The 21,656-nt window shown below is 41.7% G+C and overlaps 1 protein-coding gene across 2 annotated transcripts in view; it reads left to right on the top strand.

Annotated features, from left to right (window-relative positions):
- LOC135221628 (glycerate kinase-like) overlaps positions 1-14,881 on the top strand; it is a 51,052-nt gene extending 36,171 nt beyond the window's left edge. Inside the window, exons 2-4 of one of the 2 annotated variants that reach the window (XM_064259295.1) lie at positions 3,896-5,147; positions 9,005-9,129; positions 9,402-14,881. In XM_064259295.1, the coding sequence (XP_064115365.1) occupies positions 3,921-5,147; positions 9,005-9,129; positions 9,402-9,576 (1,527 nt within the window). In that variant the 5' untranslated portion in view covers positions 3,896-3,920 and the 3' untranslated portion in view covers positions 9,577-14,881. The remainder of the gene's footprint in view (positions 1-3,895; positions 5,148-9,004; positions 9,130-9,401) is intronic. The other variant, XM_064259296.1, reaches the window with a different exon arrangement.
- The last annotated feature ends 6,775 nt before the right edge of the window (positions 14,882-21,656 follow it).

Raw genomic sequence — 21,656 nt, 5'->3', positions numbered from 1 at the left:
CAGCATGGTCTTGATCTCCTGTCTCAATGCTACGTCCTTCGATGCCCCTGGAAACGTACGCCTGCTGTTGGACCGGGTTGAGGTGAGGGGTGACGAGATTCGAAGGGTAATAGATCTCCCTCCCGAAGGACATCTACAATCCAGGTCTCGGCGCCGTAGCGCTGCCAAGTTGCCCAATGGCTAGCCAGGCACCCCCCCCCACTTCCGGCAGCAGGTGAGGGGGAACGCCGTCCCTAGCGTTTCCCCCCTTTCTTTCTTCGACTTCCTCCCAGAGCCTCCACGGGAGGAGGAGGGCTGGGAGGAGGGCTGGTTTACTGGCTCCCCTTGCTAGAAGTCGAAGACGACAGAGTCATTCCCCGGGGCTTCGACGCAGCTACCGTCTTAGCCACCGAGGAAGCGCTAGCCGAGCCGTTAGACTTGGCCGCAGTCCAAGGCTGCCCAGACGCCTTCGAGGGACTGCCTGGTGAACCAGACGGTCACTGTCGTCAGTGCGCCGTCTGTCCACCGCAGCGTCCACCATCTCTCCTGGGAAGAGAGACTGTGGAACTCCGTAAAGGTCCGTTGCGAAGTCCCAACGCCGCTTCACTCCCGGGCCGCCCTGGAAACCCGAGTAAGGACAGCGTCCCTTCGTCGAGAACCAGGTTGGCCCACAGGTTCACCGTCTGGTGGGCAAGGAAGGAGATGGCTCCTCCCCCAGACTGGCAAAAGTCTCCTGAAAGGGCCGAGTCATCTTCGGGAGAAATTTCCCCGGAGTTGGCTGCGACCTTAGATACTGTGAGGACCACCAGATCTAGCCAGGAGACGGCCTGGAAAGCTGCCATGGCGGTAGATTCCAGGCCGAATGTCTCTTGCTGCGAGAACCACAGTTTCTCGGACAGGAGTTGCTGCTGAGACACACCCGAAGTCAGCCTGGCTAACTCCGGGTTCACCTGTTTGGGCGGCATCGGGTCTTCAGATGGCACGTAAAAAACGCCGCTGTCGCAGCAGAGGAGGTGGAAGCAGCTTGCTCGACCTGCCAGACTTGAGCGAACCGTCTTGTCCGGGGACAAGCGATTCAACCTGGTCCAGCACTGAGTCCCGGCAGCTCAGAACGCGGGCAAACCCACCATCGGTCTGGGTTCCCCCCTCTTCGGGCCCCAGAACGACTCGAGCCATGACGTGGGCTCGGAATGGTGGGATCCGCAGCGATCCTTTCCGTGAGGTCGTTGTGCTGACGTAATCAGCGCAATAACCTCCGCAAAAGTTCCTCTGGATCTCAGGAGTGACTGCTTCCTGCGGAGTCGGACCGTCCAGTCCCTCAACAGGGGCAACTCCCGAGACCCTCCTCCCTCAAGGAGAGGAACAGCGACAGACCCCTCTCGGTCTGCTCCAACCACCTGTGCGTACGACCTGGCTGGTCCGAGAACCGTGCCTGGTACGTACGACGCCGTGGTGGGATCCTGAGGGGCGCACCCCTCACGATCACTCCTCAATAACTCGCCCCTCCCGGTGTAATCCGAGGAGGTTGAAGGTATGGAAGAGGCAGACCTGACGCTCCCTCCTCGCTCGCTGGCAGAACCAGCGGCTTGGAAGACTGCAGGCGATCGCCAACCCGCGGTGGCGATCGAGCTGCAGACCTAGTCGAGCCGTCTCGCTGTGGAGAACGGCTGGACCGAGAACAGCGGCTCCGGTCTCGTGTGTCAGAGGAGCTGGTGCTGGTCGCCGTACCCGATCGCTCTCTGTGAGAGTGACGGTCAGGCGACCGGCGAGCTCCACTGTCACGGTGAGATCGGTGCGTATCCTCACGGTGCGTCAGTTCGCTGGTACCAGCCGTGGCTGGTGCCGGCGAACGGGGGGACCTCTTCCCCGCCTCAGCCCAGTGGCCGGTCATGGACCGTCACATCCGCCCGGTAGCCAGCTGCTCGCCGCGAGAGCGAGAGCTGGTCTGGTGAGAGTCGCGTGAGCAGCTGTCCACCAGTCTTCCGCTCCGTGCCGTGAACCTGACGCTGAGCGAACTCAGAGGTCTGGTTCCTGGCTGCACGGTCGCTGTAAGCGACCGTACACTCGGTACCTCTCGCGAACGAGAGGCCGAGACGGACCCTGCTGCTGTGGCCGAACCACTGACAGCAGGTGAGGAAGTGCCGGTGTTAGCCGGCACTCCTCTGGTCCCGCCCCGTAGTCTTCTTCCTTGCGGAAGAAAGAGACGGGGTCCTGCCCCCGAAGGAGCTGGGTGACCAGCGGAAGAACCCCCCGTCTCACCAGAGCGAGACGGGCCCTTAGAAGTTCCCGAAGGAGACTTTCTTAGGGGGGGGAGGCGACCTTCTTCTTCTTCGGCAGGGGAGCCTTAGAAGACGAAGGGGAAGAGGCGGCAGACGACGGACGAAGACGAGAAGACGATGAAGACGACGACGACACCTTCCTCCTCTCTTCTTCTTCTTTCGTCAACCTTCTCAGGACCGACGTCAGATCTGTCATCCAGAGCGGAGCCGGGGCTGCTGTTGCCGAAGCAACAGGGCCCGGACGCACCTGTCCGAACAGATCAGCATCGGGAGCAGCGGCGCCAGGACAGGAACAACATCAGCAGGTGCAGGCATCACAGGAACGGCAGAAAACCGCAGGAGCATGTTACAGGAACCGGCCAGCAGTGGTCCACCGTCACGTCCGTGGACAGCAGCTGGGCAGGTACGGCAGGTACGGCAGACTGTGTAGGCGGTCTAGATGGCGGACCAGCGGCACAGACATCTAGGTACCGGTGGGAGGTCCAGGGGCGAGCTCTTCGGGCACACGAAGTCCGGTCGCGGCAGCACGGCAAACACAGGCGGCGGCATCACACTCCCCCGAGTTACGGCGACTGGCCCCTGCACCGATGTAGTGGGTGTCACAGAGACCGCGTGCTGGGTGTACACCAGGTGAGGAGGTGAAGCGTAGCCGGGTGTTGTAATGGTCGTGGTGGTGGTCGTGACCGTTGCATGGGTGACCTCCACGGAGCCAGCGAGATGGTAGCGAGACGCCCTGGACACTCGGCACGCCCTGCAGCCCCAACGATGCCCACACCTGTCCGAGGTCATCCTTCGCGGCAACCGCACCTGAGGAGGCAAAAGTCGGGTGATTAGGGGGATCCTCTACCCGTTCGCGCGAAGACGACGGATAGAGGACCCAGAGTACAACTCGACGTCAGGGTATCCAGCGCCCTTCCTCCACACTCGACAAGTCAGGAGAGGAGAAGGACCTAGAACCCCCCCCCCCCCGAAGGGGAAGGCGCGAGACGTGGAAGTTGAGCGGGTGGCGGCAGGAAAGAAGACGAAGTGTCCGTCACCAAAGGAGTCGCGGGAGAGCTTTCCGACGACTCCTTTGCAGGCCTTCGCTTCCTCCTGCCCTCATACAAAATCCACTGCGCCTCCGACCAATTAATAAAACACATTACAAGGCTCGGCTCGGAGCATTCGCGCGCCCCCGACACCGAGCACACAAATATGAGGGTCTATCTCCGGAAAGAGCGGAACTTCCCGCATTTACGCCCTTCGGTACCCGGGTATAGTCTCCGTGGGGTAGCGAGGCGAGGAGATTCCATCATTAATTAATTGCAGTTCAATTAATATGAAAAGAGAGAAATGATTGTACTTACAATGAATTCTTTCATACACAAACACAACCATATACTCAAGAAAGCAAACGACGAGAAGCGGGCAGAGAGCGTCGAACACACAACGTCCACTCGCTGTGAGGCCGAAAGCAAAAGTGATTTGTTTACCTCCCAGTCGCGCGCGCGCGCCTGTCGGACAAGCCAGTTTAACTACCGAACCCCTTGTTCGAAAGCTTACGACCTATCCAGCTGCCGCTAGTACCTTCCTATTGTAAAAGGACCGAAGGTTTGTATGCCGTGTCGGAACAACTGTTTTTTTTTTCTTTTTAACAGTTAGCAAGAGTTTAGTGAAGTGACCATGGATGCTAAACATTTTGAGATCAACTTGTGTGAGAATTTTGCAAGATTGAGAACAGCATTTTCAGAAGGAATAAATTCTGTGCAACCTTGGGAGTTGATAAAAAAGTTTGTGAGAAGAGAAAATGGAACATTGGTGGTTAACAACAAAAAGCATGAGCTTGATCACAATGTGTACATTGTGGGATTTGGTAAAGCTGTAATTGGAATGGTTCGTCCACTGGAGGATTTACTGAAAGATTCAGACTCGTCCTCACATTTAAAGGGAGGAATCTTAAGTGTGCCTTTTGGGATACAAAATGCCTTTTCAAGCAGATCTCATGTATTACCAAGAAGTGACTCAGTCATTGAAGTTTTGGAAGGTGCTAAAAACAATATTCCAGATGAAAGTGCATTTGCATCGGCCAGAAAAATTTGCTCTTTAGTGCAAACCCTTAGTGAGAAAGACCTGCTAATTGTTCTCATAACGGGTGGGGGCTCAGCTTTATTGCCATATCCCTTGGCACCAACAACAATTGCAGAAAAACAAGACATTGTGAAATCACTTAGCAGAGCAGGAGCTGACATAGTTGAACTAAACACTGTTAGAAAAGCTTTGTCTGCCACAAAGGGTGGGAAACTAGCTGCAATGACAAAAGCACAGACTGTATCTCTGATTTTGTCTGATGTTATTAACAACCCACTTGATGTAATAGCAAGTGGACCAACCATTGTTAATGAAGACCCACTTGGAGCTGCTTTGAATGTTCTCAGTAAGTACAGCGTGTCAATTCCCTATCACACAAAAGCTCTTTTGGAGAAGGCTACTGCTTTCAGTCAAGAGCTTCCTCATGTTACTAATGTCTTGGTTGGTAGTAATGAGCCAGCACTAACTGCTGTTGCTACTTCATTTTTGCAAGATGGCACGGACTGCTCAATGATTCTTTCGTCGTGTCTTCAGGGCAAAGCTTCTGACATTGGCAAAAAAATGTCAGAGCTTGCGGCAGTAATAACAAGTATATTGTGTGGTAGTGGTGATACTGACATGTTGAGAGAAACACTATTTACTGACTTGTACATTGGTAGCAGAGAGAGAGTTAGATTTATAAATTTACTGGAAAAAGTATCCAAAGATCAATGCCCTATTTGTTTGATCTTTGGTGGTGAAACAACAGTTCATGTCAAAGGAACAGGACTCGGAGGAAGAAACCAAGAGATGGTGCTGTCTTACAGTATTCATATGGAAAAGGTAAGTGATGATTCTTACAATACAGTATGTATATGCATTTACAAAGGGCGGAGTAAGGAATTTAATTGCATGTTTTAAGCGTATGTTATTTTATTGAAATTGGATACATTTGTTTGAGATTTACTATGGATGAAAAATGTGGAATTGCCATTTGTCTGCGAGTGATGGATAGTAGTAATGCTTCCTTATTTCAAATTCTTCTAACTTTAATTATATGTAGTGACCATCCACATGATATGTTTACATATTTGTTTATTGAGCAGTTTATGAGGAAATCAATGTAGGGGACACAGTTTGAGAATGACATTGTTACTAGTGGAAAATTTTCTGTAGAGAAAATGTCAACTCAATTTTTTCAAAATAGAATAGAACCCAGTGTTTAGGTAGATTTCAGCGGCCAATACAGACATTCTTTGCTTATTTTAGAGAGATCATGGGACTTGGAGTGCTAAGTTACACTTTTCTTTTATCTCCAAGTTGTAAATTTTTTTTCTGGCGTTTGTTTCCGTTGAGTCCTGCAACCTATCGCTTTTAGGAAGTGAATCGGTTGCTTCCCTCAGGTTTAGGGCCAATCTGTATCTTCCCCTCATTTTCACCTTTTTTATTTGGTTTCAAATTGGTAAAGGCATGAAATAGTCTTCTTGTTAATTCTAACATATTAAAAATTACTCTCGAACACTTCTTACTTCTCATTAGGACTCTTGATACTTAATAACTGTTCAAAGGGCCTCGTGTATCCAATGTCAGCTAAATGTACTGTACAGTTTGACATTTAATTAAATTTCTTAAATTTTTTTTGTACATATAGAAATACAAACCATTGCCCTTACATAATAGCATCCTTCAGCATGATTTGGGAGATGGGCATTTGACTTCGTAACAGTCTTTGGCTGCCTTACAGAGTGGACGTTCACCACACTCTCTACTGTTGTTGAAGTGTTTGTTTTGGATAATGAGTACTATTTTTATTTATTTGGGATGAATCTTACCTACTGTAAAAAGTTAGCTCATATCTCCACACCGATAGGCGAGTCGGCATTTGAAACAAAAGAAAAAACGATCGCTTGGCTGACCCGGAAGACTGTCTAGTTTCATCTGTTCTCCACCAGGTGTGTTCAAATATTTTAGCTCTAGACAGAATTCTCCTTGCCGCCATTGGGTATAGGCGTATGTTGGTATTTGGTGAATCTTGGCTGTTTTTCTTCAATCATGGTACTGTAAATTTAATCATCCTAGGATGTCTTCCACTGGAAGCAAGTCAACCAATATCAGGTCATGTAGGAATGATTATTGTGTAACAAGAATGCCTAAATTTGAGAGAGATCAACATAATGTTTGTACCAGCTGCAGGGGTACAGAGTGTGATTTAGAGATTAGGTGTGACGAATGCAAGGATTGGCCTATGGATATTATGCTCAAAAGTATATTAGAAATAGGAAAAGAAGGGAAGCAGATAGACTGTGGAAGCAGTTAATTAGGTCAGGGCATAAAGATACCTTTTCTCCCATTCCTGTTGAGCTTTTGTCTGCTATTACCCCTACTCAAACTACGGTTTTTCCTATACTAGGCCTAATACTGATAATGATAGTTCTAGCGTTTCCTCTGTAGCTCCGACTTGAGCTCCCCTTTCAGTTCAGGAAAAGTGTATCGAGAAACTTGAACAGGATGTAAGTCTTATTTTAGATTTCGTTAAATGCTTAACTGAATTTATGATGACAAACCGTTCCGAGTCCCTCCATAGTGAACGTTCTTTTTCGCGTTCCCCTTGTAGAGGTAAGGTGTCGGTGCCCTCGCCCGTATGTAGCCCGAGCCTAGGACTGCCCAGAAGTCTAGTAGTTGCAACGTCCTGTATGTCCAACAAGCTAGAGGTGCAGGATTCCTTTCTCACCTCTTCCAAATAAGGAAGGTATTCCTGGGTGCATAGAACCAACCCAGTCGGTTCATAGATTTATTCACTCAACCCTCCAATGGGTAAGTCTCTTTGTGAAGACTGAAGATTTATGTTTTTGTGGGAACAAATTGCAAATCTTTTAAGCAATCTGTATATTTTCTGAAATACAAACCTGTAGGTCTTTACATTTACAGGCTACCTCAGCCATCCCTCATTTGGATACTTGGGGCCAAAAGGAAAAGTGGAGTGCAGACTGACAAGTGGGAGAGGTGTCCCCCTACTTTCGATAGTTTATGACCTTGTCTGAAAGGTAGTCAGGCACTCCAGCTCACATCCAAAAACTAAATCTTTTGTAAAGACCTTCAGGTTTATTTGATAAGAAACATACAATGTACTTTAAAAATGCTATTTTTTAGTTAAGCTTTTGGAGAGAAATTGGCCAGTGGTCATTTCTTGGTCAGGCTGCAATGCGAACAGGGAAGAACAGTGCCCCTTCTGTCTATGGCTATTCGGGTCCATTAGAGAGGGAGGGTAGTGCAACCCAGTCTTGTGGCTCAAGCACAATTGACGAGTCTGATCTTCAGATCTGGTTGCTCAGTAGTGTTGGGTGTCGAGAAGTTTTCCATCGCATCTTACTTTTCTCGTTTGATACTTTTGTGTGGAGGAAGCAAGACGCTATTATGCCTGGCTCTTCCTGCAGGAAGTCTTGCGAAGATTGAGGATACTGGTTTGGTCAAGACTCTTGACAGTTTGTTTGGGACCCCTCTGCCACAACCCGTGCTCGATGCTTGGGTTCAACAGCTACATAAGTTGACTGGTCCAGTGAAAGCTCTTAGTCAAAAAGCTCTTTAGTCAACTGATCTGGGATCCCCTGCCACCACCCATGCTCCATGCACAGATGCAACCATTACCCAAGGTTCCCTGGAACTCAGAGGTGCTGGTCTGGCCTAGCTAGCCAGGGTACCCATGCAAATGGTCAGGATCCTTGGCTTGCAGGGGTGCAGGAAATTGACAGGTCCTCTGTGGTCCTGTCACTTAGACTTTGTAGGAGGTGATTCCCCTTCCTCTGTTTCTTTCCCGCCGAACTTTCTCTTCTAAGAAGGACTTGGCATAATCGTGGATAGCCCTTACCCATGATTTAGCAGGTGGGTATGCTCTCCACAACCCTTGGGTTTACGATTTTCAACTTTGTTTGACAACAGTTCACTACCTTGTTCACCTACCTGGGGCAAGGGTGCCAAGGTCATTCTCCTTTTTTCTTGGAGTTCCCAACAAAGGAACTGGAAAACCACCAGGGCTAAACGGACCAGGAAAGTAATACCTCAGGTTGGGTGAACCTATCTGCTGGTTGAGAGAGTACCCAGATTCCTCCCAACTATGGATAAGTGTCCTATAGAAAGAATGAAGGTGGATATTTGTGTAGGAACAAATAGCAGATTTTAAAAGTAATGTGTATTTTTCTAACACAAATCTGAGGTACTATACATGTTAATGACCACATCAGCCACCTCTCACTCTGGCAGCTGGGTCAGAAGGCAAAGTGAAGTGCAGACTGACAGGTGGGCAGGGCTTCCCTATGCCTGTCGGTAGTTTACTACCTTGTCAGTAAGTTTAAATAAACATTCTGGTTCTCATTCACAAGGTATATGTAAACCAGAGCTTTTAATTGCAGTTCCTTGCTCAACCATCCCACTTGTCCCTGAGGCCAAAGAAACAAGTTCAACAACTGTCTCCCAGCTCGTGCTGAAGTACATTCCTATTTAAAAGACTGGTTTTTTATACATACTTTGGAAAGTACCTTAAAAGCTTGATATATTTTTTCTGAGGAACTACGTTGTTGAATGGTCAGTGAAAGATGCTAGTTGAATATAAAAGGGGGTTAAGTGATAAAAATGGAATTAATTTGTTTGTTTGATATTAATAAGGTAAAGATTGATATACAGTACATATTCTGATTGTATTTCAGGCAATGGAAGAGTCTGCATTTTCTGGAGAAGTGTTGTTTCTTTCTGGTGGCACAGATGGTATTGATGGCCCAACTGATGCAGCAGGTGCTATCACCTATTGGAGCTCTACATCTCCAGGGTTCAGGTATCCATACTTTTATATTTATGATTTCTGACTGACAACTGTAACCGTTAGTAGTATTCATGGAAGTATGGGAGTTTATCCATTTTGAAGTTCTTTGTCATGCAGATTCCTTTGTCTGGTTAAGAAAGGTGTACTGCAGAATACAAATAGAAGGCTGAGTTACAGTATAATATATTCAAATTTATCATATATTAAATAGACTCCACGAAGTTGTTTATTTTAATACAGCATTGGTATGGACTTTCTATAGGAGATTATTTTCAATTTTACAGGTCCCAGTTACAGGAGGCTAAACAGCAAGGCTTGAATCCAGAGGCTTACCTGCAGAATAATGATTCCTACACATACTTTAGCCTCTTAAGTAATGGCTACTATTCATTGAGGCCAGGACATACAGGAACAAATGTTATGGATATCCAGATCCTCATGATTTATCCTAGATTCTGATATATTGCTAATAATTCTCATACAGAACTGATGTTAGAATATTAGTGTTAATCTTTTCACTAATTTTGTGGGCTTTCGTACAAGTCTGTCCTCCTCATTAATTTTGTGGGCTTTTTTAAGTCTGTCCTGCTACTCTTCTGCTTTTCTAACCAAATGTTCCTTGTCTCTTAACATCAAATGTCCAATCCATCTCTATTTGCCAGCCTCTGGGTTTGGCATTTTGCCATCGGTTTCTCTTCTCAGAAATAAATAACGGAATATTTCTTTGCTTCAAAGTAACTTACAATACTCAGTTTTACAAGTGCGTACTGTCTTGATTTATTGCTTTGAAGGGGTGTAGGAGAATCGCTGCTCCCAGGCTGCATGCTCAAAGCCATCTCTTCCCCTCTGTGAATATTAGGAGCTTTTTAATTATTTAAGCTCTGTTTTTTTTTTTCCTCTTCACTGACAACAAGCTTTGGCAAGGTCTTCCCTGGTTCATACTCCCTCCCAACATTCCCCCAACTTGTTCGTAAGTCTGTCCGTTATGTTCTCAAAGTTTTATTCTCTTTTGTCTTCTACCAGTATTTTTTTCTTCAGTCTTCAGGCCAGGAGTGTATAAGGACACTGACTTACCTATCTCTGTACAGCAGTTGTCATAAAAACAAAAAACTGCAAAATTGTGGTGTCAAGAAATATTGCTAATAAGGAATGCATACTTACGAGATAGTTAGAAAATATATAGGTAGCCATGAAATATGACAAATTTTTAATCAATTTGTATTTTTCATCGCTAACATATCTTTGGTCTAGAAGCTAGGATAATCTTATAGTGCCAGCTGGAAACCGGTTAAAAAACAATCAGAGATTGTAAAGCAAGGAATCTGCAGCATCTGACAACTCATGCGTATACAATTTACAAGTTGGTCACCAACTGGGCTTGAAACCTTGTGACACATCAGTTTTTCTTTAACTGCCTTGGAGAGTTGACTTTTCCTTTGCTCTCCCCCTCCAAAGCTCATGGTTTGTTTCATATTTATCTAGCCCAGAAGTCCCGTGAGTGTCAACGTTTTTAGACGGCTTTCCAGGATTCCTGTGTTCTTGTTCCTCTGGGACAGATGCATAATGCAGTAGACGTCCTTCACGCCTTTTCCTCTGCTTCGTCATTGGCTGTTTTATGTGTAATCCTGGTCTGTCTTTCAAGGTGATATTGCCCTTTCAGGATGAAGACCCATGCAAGTGGGAAGACATCAGAGTATGAAAAAAAAAGTGATCAAGATCGTGTAGTTGTAGTGACGGTTGACTCGTCCCTCTCTTCTGTAGTTGGAGACATCAGTGGAGTATCTCTCCACTCCGAGGAACTCTTCATCAGGTAACTGATTGTCTTGTCCTTTTTGCTGAGAGAAGCATCTCTCTGCCTTGGCCTTAGGGGCTACAGGTCTGCCATTGACCAAGTTATTTAGTTAACGCAGTAGATCTCTCTTCCTTATGGGAGATCACCATATTCCTCAAAAGCTTGGAACAGTCTTGCCTCCCCTAAGAACTCAGACCCCCCTTGTGGGATGTCTCTCATCCTTAGGAGCCTTACTGGTAGTCCATATGTATAGAAACTGTAAATACGTTTTGTTAAGTGTAGTCTATGTTCTTATCCCTTTTCTCCTTAGTAATTCAAGTTTGTTTTTTTTAGTGTTCAAATTTCCCTCCATACGTTTTCCCTCCAATATTAACACGTGAAGTAAGTTACTGCTTGCTAGAGGCGGGTGAACAAAGGAAGCTTCTTAGACATGGAGGCCAGAATACGTACATTAGAGGATTTTGTTCCAGAAATAGTTGCTTTCGGAGAGAAAAATGTGCTGAGAACTCCCTCTGATTAAATGCAAGAGACAGAGTTACGAGCCTAATAAAAGTTAAGTGAATCTATAAAAAGGATTCTTCAAGCATCACCAAAATCTTGAAATACATACAAGAGTGCATGCTGCATGTTAAGGTAAGCGGGTAGCGTATGCTTCACGTGTTATTTCAGAGATTGGGTGTTGCTGAATTCATTGGGACAACCCCGATATATGAACCTGAGAGTCACCAGACAGGGACCTTACCCTCAAGACTACTGTGTTCCTTCTTGTCCGGTCTTTGGCAAAGAGGGTAGGCAAGCTTCAAGGCTTCTTTTGATGTCAAACTTTTGAGGGGGATGGCTATCCATATCGCTTGAGTTTATCCTGGAATTTGTAGCAGACACTGAATCCACCAGTCCTTGACATCGGGTTCAATTCCTTCGGGATTTTGTTGGTAGCTTCTTATGACGTAGAGTGAGTCCAGAGAAACGGGAGGGAGAGAGAGCGGATACGAGGAATCGCCCTCATTACCCCTTAACAAGTTTACAAGCGTCGGTGAGGAAGAGCGTTGGCCGTTAGCGCCATCTTGCATAAGGTAGCAGAAAGGTTTTTCCAACCTCGTCTTAATCAGTTTATGCATAATTTTATTCTTATTACGAGATCTTTGCGACGACGTCAAAGGTATTACAATCGCATGAGATCTCTTAGTCTGGTGGTCATAATGAAAATTGTCTCTCAACGGTGTGAGAGAGAGAATTAGATTCTAGGCCAAAGCACAACCATAATATCCACAAGTTAACGGCCGAAAACCGGTAAAAGGTGACATTGAGACAGCAATTAATAGAAGTGAAACCAGTAAATAGACAAGGTGTTATCATACAATTCACAATTTTTCGTGTTATGCGTACTGACATTTATAAAATAATATTGGTGAATAAAATACTATTACTAGTAGTTATATTCAGTGTAATAAAGATTAAATTACAGTCATAACTACAGACAGAAGTGTAAATATGAGAATAATTTTTAGCATATGATAATCTGATAATCCCAGGACGATATTGCTAAGTAATATAAAGAATAATTGTTCTGTTTACTTAACGATGAAGTCACGCCACCACAGATTATGCTAATTTCGCTTCTCCGAATTTGATATCAAGGTTTTGTCTGGTTTGTCAACGTTAAAATTTAAACTTACTTCATAAAGTCAGATCAAGAAAAGAGTCGACATTAGGCCTACTAAGTAAATATCGATCCGAAATTCCGAAACTGGCGTTCAGTAGACTAACTTTAATGTACTGCTAGAGCCAGAAAAAAAAAAGTGCAAAGCGCTTTCGTAGGGTACAGTACAAAGCACGGCACCATAAAAGGAAATGTAAGTTTAATATACAAAAAAGTGTATTATTATAAACACGAAAAGTAGGCACTAATACCTCTCGTTATTTCCTTTTGTTTCTTGCAGTAGTACTACATGTCACGTGATCGATATGACGGTATAGTATTACAAACATGAAAAAACAAAAATATGAAAAAAAGTTAAGGCTTTATACATCAATGAGAAAAAGAGAAGTCTGTTGGGATTGTAATAAATGTGGCATTCATTGCTTTACCATCTATAGGTACTACTTGTCTACTTGCTCAACTATCTTCATCCTTAAATTTAGGTGGGTACACACGTGAGAGCCGAACCTTGTATGTGTAACTGAGTTACGCATATACGGTTACAAGGTGTCAAAATTTTGAGGACGAGCCGTAACCACGTTAAGCACGTAACTTTATTTCAATCCACTGTGAACATCAGTCTGTCTCTGTCCGGGTTGTTTACCGACGATGGCCACCATGCAAGTAGCAGCTGCCGCGTATATTTATATACATTATTTAACGAAGATGAAGCGAAATAAAAGATGGTGGCAATCAAGGTTATTTACTAGAAGGGTAGAATACAGTGGTCGGGAAATTACTCGCTGACATAAGATTCCAAGAAGTTTCTGGCCACAATAAAGTCTTTTCTTCGTAATAACTAATAAATTGAAGGACCTCTTCCTCACTCCAATCACCCATGGTAGACATATACCTACTGACAAACTGACCAAAACAAGGGACTCTACTTTGGACGGCCTTGTTCATAGTCGGTGTAAACAAGTTCAGCAACCTCTGTTGATACGCGTGTAATACAGGTCCCGTCCACACATGGCGTAACGTACAAAGAGACCTCCCTTTGATTCGGGGCCCAAAAACCGACAATTGCCGGGACGGAGGGCGAACGGAGCCTCGAACCTCGCTGGTTCGGGGTTCGGGTTCGAGGAACCGTCCACACTTGCGTTTTTGTTACAAGAATCGGTTACAATACAAGGTTCGGTTCGCACGTGTGTACCCACCTTAAATTAGGTGTTGTTTACATGTTTGCCGCTTTTTCAAACGAGAGCATCTTATGTTGAGGAGCTTGCGTACATCAATGTTATAACCACGGGAATCCTCAACAACACAAGTATCGCCGCAGTGGACTCATGGTTCGTCAAAATCAAGGTCTAAAGAATACCTTGGTCAAAATAACATTGTTTGTGCGCGTCTTCGGCTGGGTTGGCGACCAGTTTGGCAGGTGGCTGAGCAAGATGGAGTTCCTCACTTCTCCTCCTGTAGGTTATGTGACGCACCCAACGCCAACACCCTGGAACACTATTGCCTGGAATGTCCACTTGTTAGTGACATATTACCCCCAAAGACTCACAGTAGTTGATATATGTAAAAAATTATTGACAGATAATAATTTGCTCGATGAGATCCTCATGCGCCATCCTCACTTTGGTGGATACTGAATAATCAGCTGTTATGTAATACTAATTAAAGATAGGTACAACCTACCTACGAAATCAAACTAAATTTAATTTGCATTCCATATGAATTCATTTGTATAACCTTTAATATATAGATATGATCAATATTATTTTAATATGTACTAAATATGTCTATACTTTATTTTGTATTCCTTTGTGTAACCCTCATTATGTGCTGTAGATGTAAACAATACTATTTTGATATGTGCTTAAATATCTGTATATACTTTATTTTTTTATTATTATTTTTTCTTTAGGCATAACTTAACAGTGAAGATGTAAACAATATTACTGTATTACCATGTACTCAAATGTCTGACGCCAATGGGCGCAATAAATTGATTAAAACAATAAAACAACCACGGGAATAATTGCAGTTAGAGGAAGACAACGCATGTCAACAGGATCTCAGCTCTGCAGTTACAGCAGCGTCTTTTGGGAAGAGACTGAAACTGTCAGCTTTGGCCAAGACCTAGACGCACATATTTCATGAGCATTTTTGTGTGAATAAATGAAGGAATCCTAAGGCAATTTCCTCTCTTTGACAACAAAAATACTTCTTCGTTTTGTGAATGTAACTGGGAAGTTGAATTTCTAATCCCCCGAAGACTTAAGTGTAATTTGTAGCAACGCTTTCCTCTCGTATTTTTTTCTTCAGTGCGGTGGCTATAGCTACTATTGCCCTGCTCTTTTATTGGGGTTTGGAACCTCCATGAAAAGCATATATAGACTTCCATAACAGTATTAATACAGTTAGAAGCTCAAAATTGTTTTATACATGGATTTTCCTTGCGTAAGTGAGATCGATCTGGTTAGAGCATTGGAATCTAACTAAGCAACTATGGTGCGTGTGTGAGAGAGAGAGAGAGAGACTACTATATGGACATTGGAATGATCAAATAATAGTTGTCGAATTTGGTTATTGCTTACGCTGTTCTATATGAACTATATAATGTAGCTACACGTGAATTTGCTACGGATAGGCGCTATGAGACGCCATAGTATAGTTCCATCGATCTTTTGATGGCAGCAGTGTGGTAATGTGTCTGGCCTCTTTGTTCGTTTCCTGAAAAGCAAATAATTGCATCTTAGAAAGGTAAGTTAACTCCCAAGGTAAAGTGAACATGTGAAGTTCAAATGCAAAATGCCTGGTATATAGCACAAGAAATGTAGATGATGTACGTTATGATGGAAGTGCAGTGTACAGAAGGCTGAAAAGGCCGTTGACACCTGTAAGCAATAGGTATTGGTGGCTTCTGACAGAAAATGGGTGTGCTATCCATAAATATAATTTTCGCGAGACACTTGTCCTGGAGCATAAATCAGTGGATGACTTTAAACCGAGCTTATTCGCATTCCGTACATCTTAGGCCCCGTCCACACGGTCAAGCTTTGGTCGACGAACTTTGTCCGATGTGACGTCAGAAGCTGAGAAACAGCGGGAAAAGTCAGAACTTTACCGCAGTTTCTCCGCTTCTGACGTAACATCGAGCAAAGCTCGGCTGTGTGGACGGGGCCTCATACCTAGGCTGATAATCACATCCTCGTCGAAACCTTTATGCTATTATTACTATTATTATCTAAGTCTCCATGACATTAGATAATAAGAATTACGTATATTTGGACTTGGTAAAACGGAAAAGTCGCTTCCTTAGGAGCATAATGAGGGTCTCTGCAACGTGTCCAGTAAGTTATTGATTCCAGCTTAATAAAAACTGCACCAAGCTTTTTTTTCTGACTTCTAGTACTATTTCCTCACTAGTTCTGATTGCTCGTTTTCAATTAAAATTACTACGTAGTATTAATGAATATTTTCTCCAAACTACTCCTCAAGAATGTGTTTACGAATATGATGAAAATGAGCATGATTTACTCCTAAAGTTGACAGGTTTCAAGTACCTATTCAACATTTCCCGTTGGGGTGTTGGTCATTAGCTACAATCCCCAAACGTGTCTTTTCTCTTTTAAAATCCCTTCTGACTGAGGCAACAGACTATACCCAATACGGTTCTAAATGTAACCAGCTTGCAGAGAGGGTTAGGAATTCATAGGAAAAGGTAATAAATATAAATATAAGGGTAGCGAAAATAAAACCGGTATGTAGCCTACTCCTGGCATCAGGAGACGTCACTAGCAAAACAGGAATGAATTTGTTCCTCTTGAGTCTTGAGACATTAGGATATTTTAAACGCAAATGATTCACAATCCATATTTTAGTTGTGGCCAAGATAAATCTTCCAGCAAACAGTAAACTGGTGGGAAGAGCATTTCCTATAATTTACTGTTTTAGCCTATATAAATTAACAGACGAGTCGGGTAAAGGTGAGTGAAGAGGATTTTTTTTCCTATACTACATTTCAAGTAACAAACAAGCTGTCATTTCTCAAGATTCAGAATTGGCGAAATAAACTTGACTGATGACAAAACTTAAACAAGTTTTTGAGGTGAGTTAGCACCGGAAGACCACCCTGCACAACGTCACTCCCCCCCCCAAAAAAAAAAAGAAGCAATATTTGGTAATAATAGACATTATAGTAAAAAAAACGAAGGTGGGGTTGAATTCAATACCCAAGCAAGTAAAAACCTGTATCTAAGTTCAAAAGCTCTGCACCTCAGGCTCACGCGACGCGAATAGTATTAGTGTGCCCGCAACTGTGTTCTTGGAAACACTGCTTGTGATAGACCGGCAGCCCGGACCATAGAGATACAACTATCGAGATACCGACTGTAACTCCTACTGTTATTTAGGAGTAGACTTGTAAACTCTGAAACTGACCATCTGCCGAAAATATATGGGTTGCTTACTTAACAAGCACCACTTATTGCTTGTTAGATTTTGGGTGTAGATCCAATATATGAGATACCAGATGAAACTAATATATAATAAATCTGCTGACTCTACTGATTACAGAATGACCAGTGACAGACATTTTGGAAGGTGGGTTCCCCCTGACAGACGCACTGAAAAGGGGGGTTAATTGGATCTAGATCCAACTTAGGAGATACCGAGTAAAATTTACACTACAATAGCGCTGCACATCCTAGAATACTGTGGTGGTAATGACAGACATTTTGGTGGGTGGTTACCCCCTGACAGACGCCCCACAACGAGTGGGGAGAGGGAGACAGGAACTGCACACAACATTGGAGATACCAAGTAAAATTTATACTACAATAGCACTGCTCATCCTAGAGTACTATAGTGGAAATGACAGACATTTTAGTGTGTGGTTACCCCCTGACAGACACCCCACAACGAAAGGGGGGGAGACAGGAACTGCATCCAACACTGGAGATACCAAGTAAAATTTGTACTACAATAGCACTGCCCATCCTAGAGTACTATAGTGGTAATGACAGACATTTTAGTGTGTGGTTACCCACTGACAAGACACCCCACAACGAGTGGGGAGGGGGAGACAGGATCTGCATCCAACATCGGAGATACCAAATAAGATTTGTACTACAATAGCACTGCAAATCCTAGAGTACTGTGGTAATGACAGACCTTTTAGTGGGTGGTTACCCCTTCACAAACATAACCCACGATTAGAAGGGAGAGATGGGAAATCTTGAAATGATTCAAAATCTATCGTAGACAATACTGACATTATAAGTATGGTAATTATCTGAAAATCGTGAGCCTGATAAAATGTAAAAGGTAAAAATTTCAAGAAATATTGTAATGTTTCAGGATAAGAATTACTGTCGGAGTTATTTTTTTAAATTTCTATTGAAAAATGGAATATTTCACTTTATTAATTCCATCCCATCTATATAAAAAACTATGTATGAGATTCACTAGGCCTGGTCTACTTTCTAAAGTTTCACACACACAAACATATATATATATATATGTATATATTATATATATAATATATATATTATATATTATATATATAATAATACTATATATATATTATATCTATATATATAGATATATATATATATATATAATATTATATCTATATATATCATAATATACAATATATATATATATATATATATATATATATATTATATATATATATATATATTTTATACATATATATAATGAATGGCATTGTCGCTTTTAGAAAGTCGGATCTTTAATAAAAAGAGTATGGCCAGCAGAAACTTCAGCATTTTTCGTTAAAACTTTATTTTTATCCAACGCCTACGTTTCGGGATACAAATCCCATCTTCAGGGCTAAAAACAGGGAAAAAATTAAAATTCTGTACATTAAATCAGACTAAACTGGGGCACAGTAATAAATTATGCCTTTTTAAAAGAATTATATAGATTAATTAAAAATATATTAGTGAAATTCGAATTTTATATAAAAGTAAGACGGTAACTAATTAAATAAGAGATCAACAGTAAAAAGCAAAGCTACTAAGTACAATGACACTTTCAAAATAAATAAACAAACAAAACACTTAAAAACACAAACCACACGTGAACAACTAAGAAAATTACATTATTACTAAAGATAGGAGACAAATATTGAATCCTAACAGGCAAAAAATGTCTGTATATGATTACAAAAGAAAAAATTAAGCATTAATATATATATATATATATATATATATATATATATATATATATATATATATATATATATAAAGGCGGACACAAAGCAAAAAATAGCGAAACGAGAACTCACCGTTACAGAAGTATAGATAAGACTGAATAAGTATTATTTATTTTTGACAAAAGGGGAGAGGCAAATACAAAGGCGAGAAGGTAGAAAGGGCGAATGGTCTATTAAGTAATGTTCAGTTGTACAGCAGTTGAGGGTTGGTGACAATTGTTTAATGAAGAGGGACTGTTTTCATTAAACAATTGTCAGTCTTATCTATACTTCTGTACCGGTGAGTTCTCGTTTCGCTAATTTTTGCTTTGTGTCCGCCTTTATATATATATATATATATATATATTATATGATATATATATATATATATATATATATATATGTTTAATTATTCTTCTTCTTTTGTAATCATATACAGACATTTTTTGCCTGTTAGGATTCAATATTTTTCTCCTATCTTTAGTAATAATGTAATTTTCCCTCTTCATTAAACAATTGTCACCAACCCTCAACAACCATTCAACTGCTGTACAACTGAACATTACTTAATAGACCATTCGCCCTTTCTACCTTCTCGCCTTTGTATTTGCCTCTCCCTTTTGTCAAAAATAAATAATACTTATTCAGTCTTATCTATACTTCTGTAACGGTGAGTTCTCGTTTCGCTATTTTTTGCTTTGTGTCCGCCTATATATATATATATATATATATATATATATATATATATATTATACACATATATATATATATATATATATATATATATATATATATATATATATATATGTTTAATTTTTTCTTCTTCTTTTGTAATCATATTCAGACATTTTTTGCCTGTTAGGATTCAATATTTGTCTCCTATCTTTAGTAATAATATAATTTTCTTAGTTGTTCACGCGTGGTTTGTGTTTTTAAGTGTTTTGTTTGTTTACTTATTTTGAAAGTGTCATTGTACTTAGTAGCTTTGCTTTTTACTGTTGATCTCTTATTCAATTAGTTACCGTCTTACTTTTATATAAAATTCGAATTTCACTAATATATTTTTAATTAATTTATATAATTCTTTTAAAAAGGCATAATTTATTACTGTGCCCCATTTTAGTCTGATTTAATGTACAGAATTTTAATTTTTTCCCTGGTTTTAGCCCTGAAGATGGGATTTGTATCCCGAAACGTAGGCGTTGGATAAAAATAAAGTTTTAACGAAAAATGCTGAAGATTCTGCTGGCCATACTCTTTTTATTATAGATATATATTATATATATATATATATATATATATATATATATATATATATATATATATATATATATGTGTGTGTGTGTGTGTGTGTGTGGTGTGTGTGTTTGTATATAATATAAGCACTGCCCTTTGGTGTGGAGTTATTACTTCACACAAGTAGTATTTTGTTTGAATGGGAGGGCGTCACAAGTGGCAACAGTTACAAGTATGTGTGCCGAGCCATTTTTGAATAATTAAACCAGTCATATGATGCCACTCTCATTTTCTCAAGATAAGTATTCTCGTTTTAATAGCGTCTTTGGTCATTTTCTTTTCTTGCCTATAGTTAGGGCACTGCAGCCATGTCGAGGTTCGTAGACCAATGTGTCTTACCATAACTGAATTGTTCTTTAGTTGCTGGGTTCGTGTGGATGAAATGAAATTTTTATCGGATATGGAAGTTCGATTGATATTCACAAGTGGATGATGTATCATAACACAAATAATTACTGGAAACGGAAATGTGAATGAATTGTTCAGGATAGGCTAACTATAAACATTAAAACATTTTCATCCATTCTATTCCCCCTCCCGAAGTTGACGATCATACAACTTGGAGCTCCTGACTCCCAAATTAAGTTGGCCTATAATATCATGTCAATTATCTAGTAGCCCACTTATTTTCGGCTGCCTCACTCAAATTGATCTGTACGCTATCACCAAGAATCAGGTATCATTTATATTCAGGGAAGAAAATTTAAACTCTTATAAAAATGATACTCACGCACTTTGATGTTAAATTTAAAACCAGCTGAATGTGTTTGTCTCTTAACTTCCCGCCGGCACGCACCAAAGGCAGCCTATGTAATGTGTTTCAATACATTCTATCGATGCTGACTCTGACGACCATTATTCGGCTAATTTTCTCCAATATTTTTACTTTAATTGCTCATTATATTCAGTAGGCAGGAACTAACATCATATTATATCCTCACGTCTGTTCAATGTATTTACCATTGCTAATATGATTTATAATGCGACTCCAACACAGTTATAAAAATCGGAAAACCGAATGTGCAAATATGTCAGCTGTATGCAAGGCATAGGGCGTCAATCACTGAGGTAGCGATCTCCTTACCGAGAGTGACTTCGGAAGGCCATATTGAAAGGTTTATTACTATTATTTTTTTCCATCTTTATTATTATTGTTATTATTAGTATTTTTATTGGACCCAATTTCACAGAGAAAAATTACCTTACGGAAACAGGCCTAAGCACTCCAACCATTGTGGTCAAGGCCTAAGCATCTGCTCTTGGATCTAAGCAGTGTCAAGCATAAATGGTTCCTGTGTAAGTACAGGACTTTCTTTGCATACAGTAGCTAAGCACTACCTAAACATAATGTAATACAATCACTAAACACTAACACTCACAATGCACTTACTCAGTAAGCACTCACACTTGCATACATTCACTATACACACACACACTTAACATACACTCACACACACACTCACTTAACATACACTCACACTCAATAACACAAAACACTCTCGAATACCCAACACTCACCAGGCACTCACGATACACTAAATGCTAACTAAACACTTAACACTAAATACTCATTATACCCCAAACAC

This window comes from Macrobrachium nipponense, chromosome 3 (genome assembly GCF_015104395.2).
Source record: "Macrobrachium nipponense isolate FS-2020 chromosome 3, ASM1510439v2, whole genome shotgun sequence".
Classification (NCBI taxonomy): Eukaryota; Metazoa; Arthropoda; class Malacostraca; order Decapoda; family Palaemonidae; genus Macrobrachium; species Macrobrachium nipponense.
The sequence above is the reverse complement of the archived record's forward strand: the minus strand, read 5'-3'. Positions and strand labels throughout refer to the sequence as shown.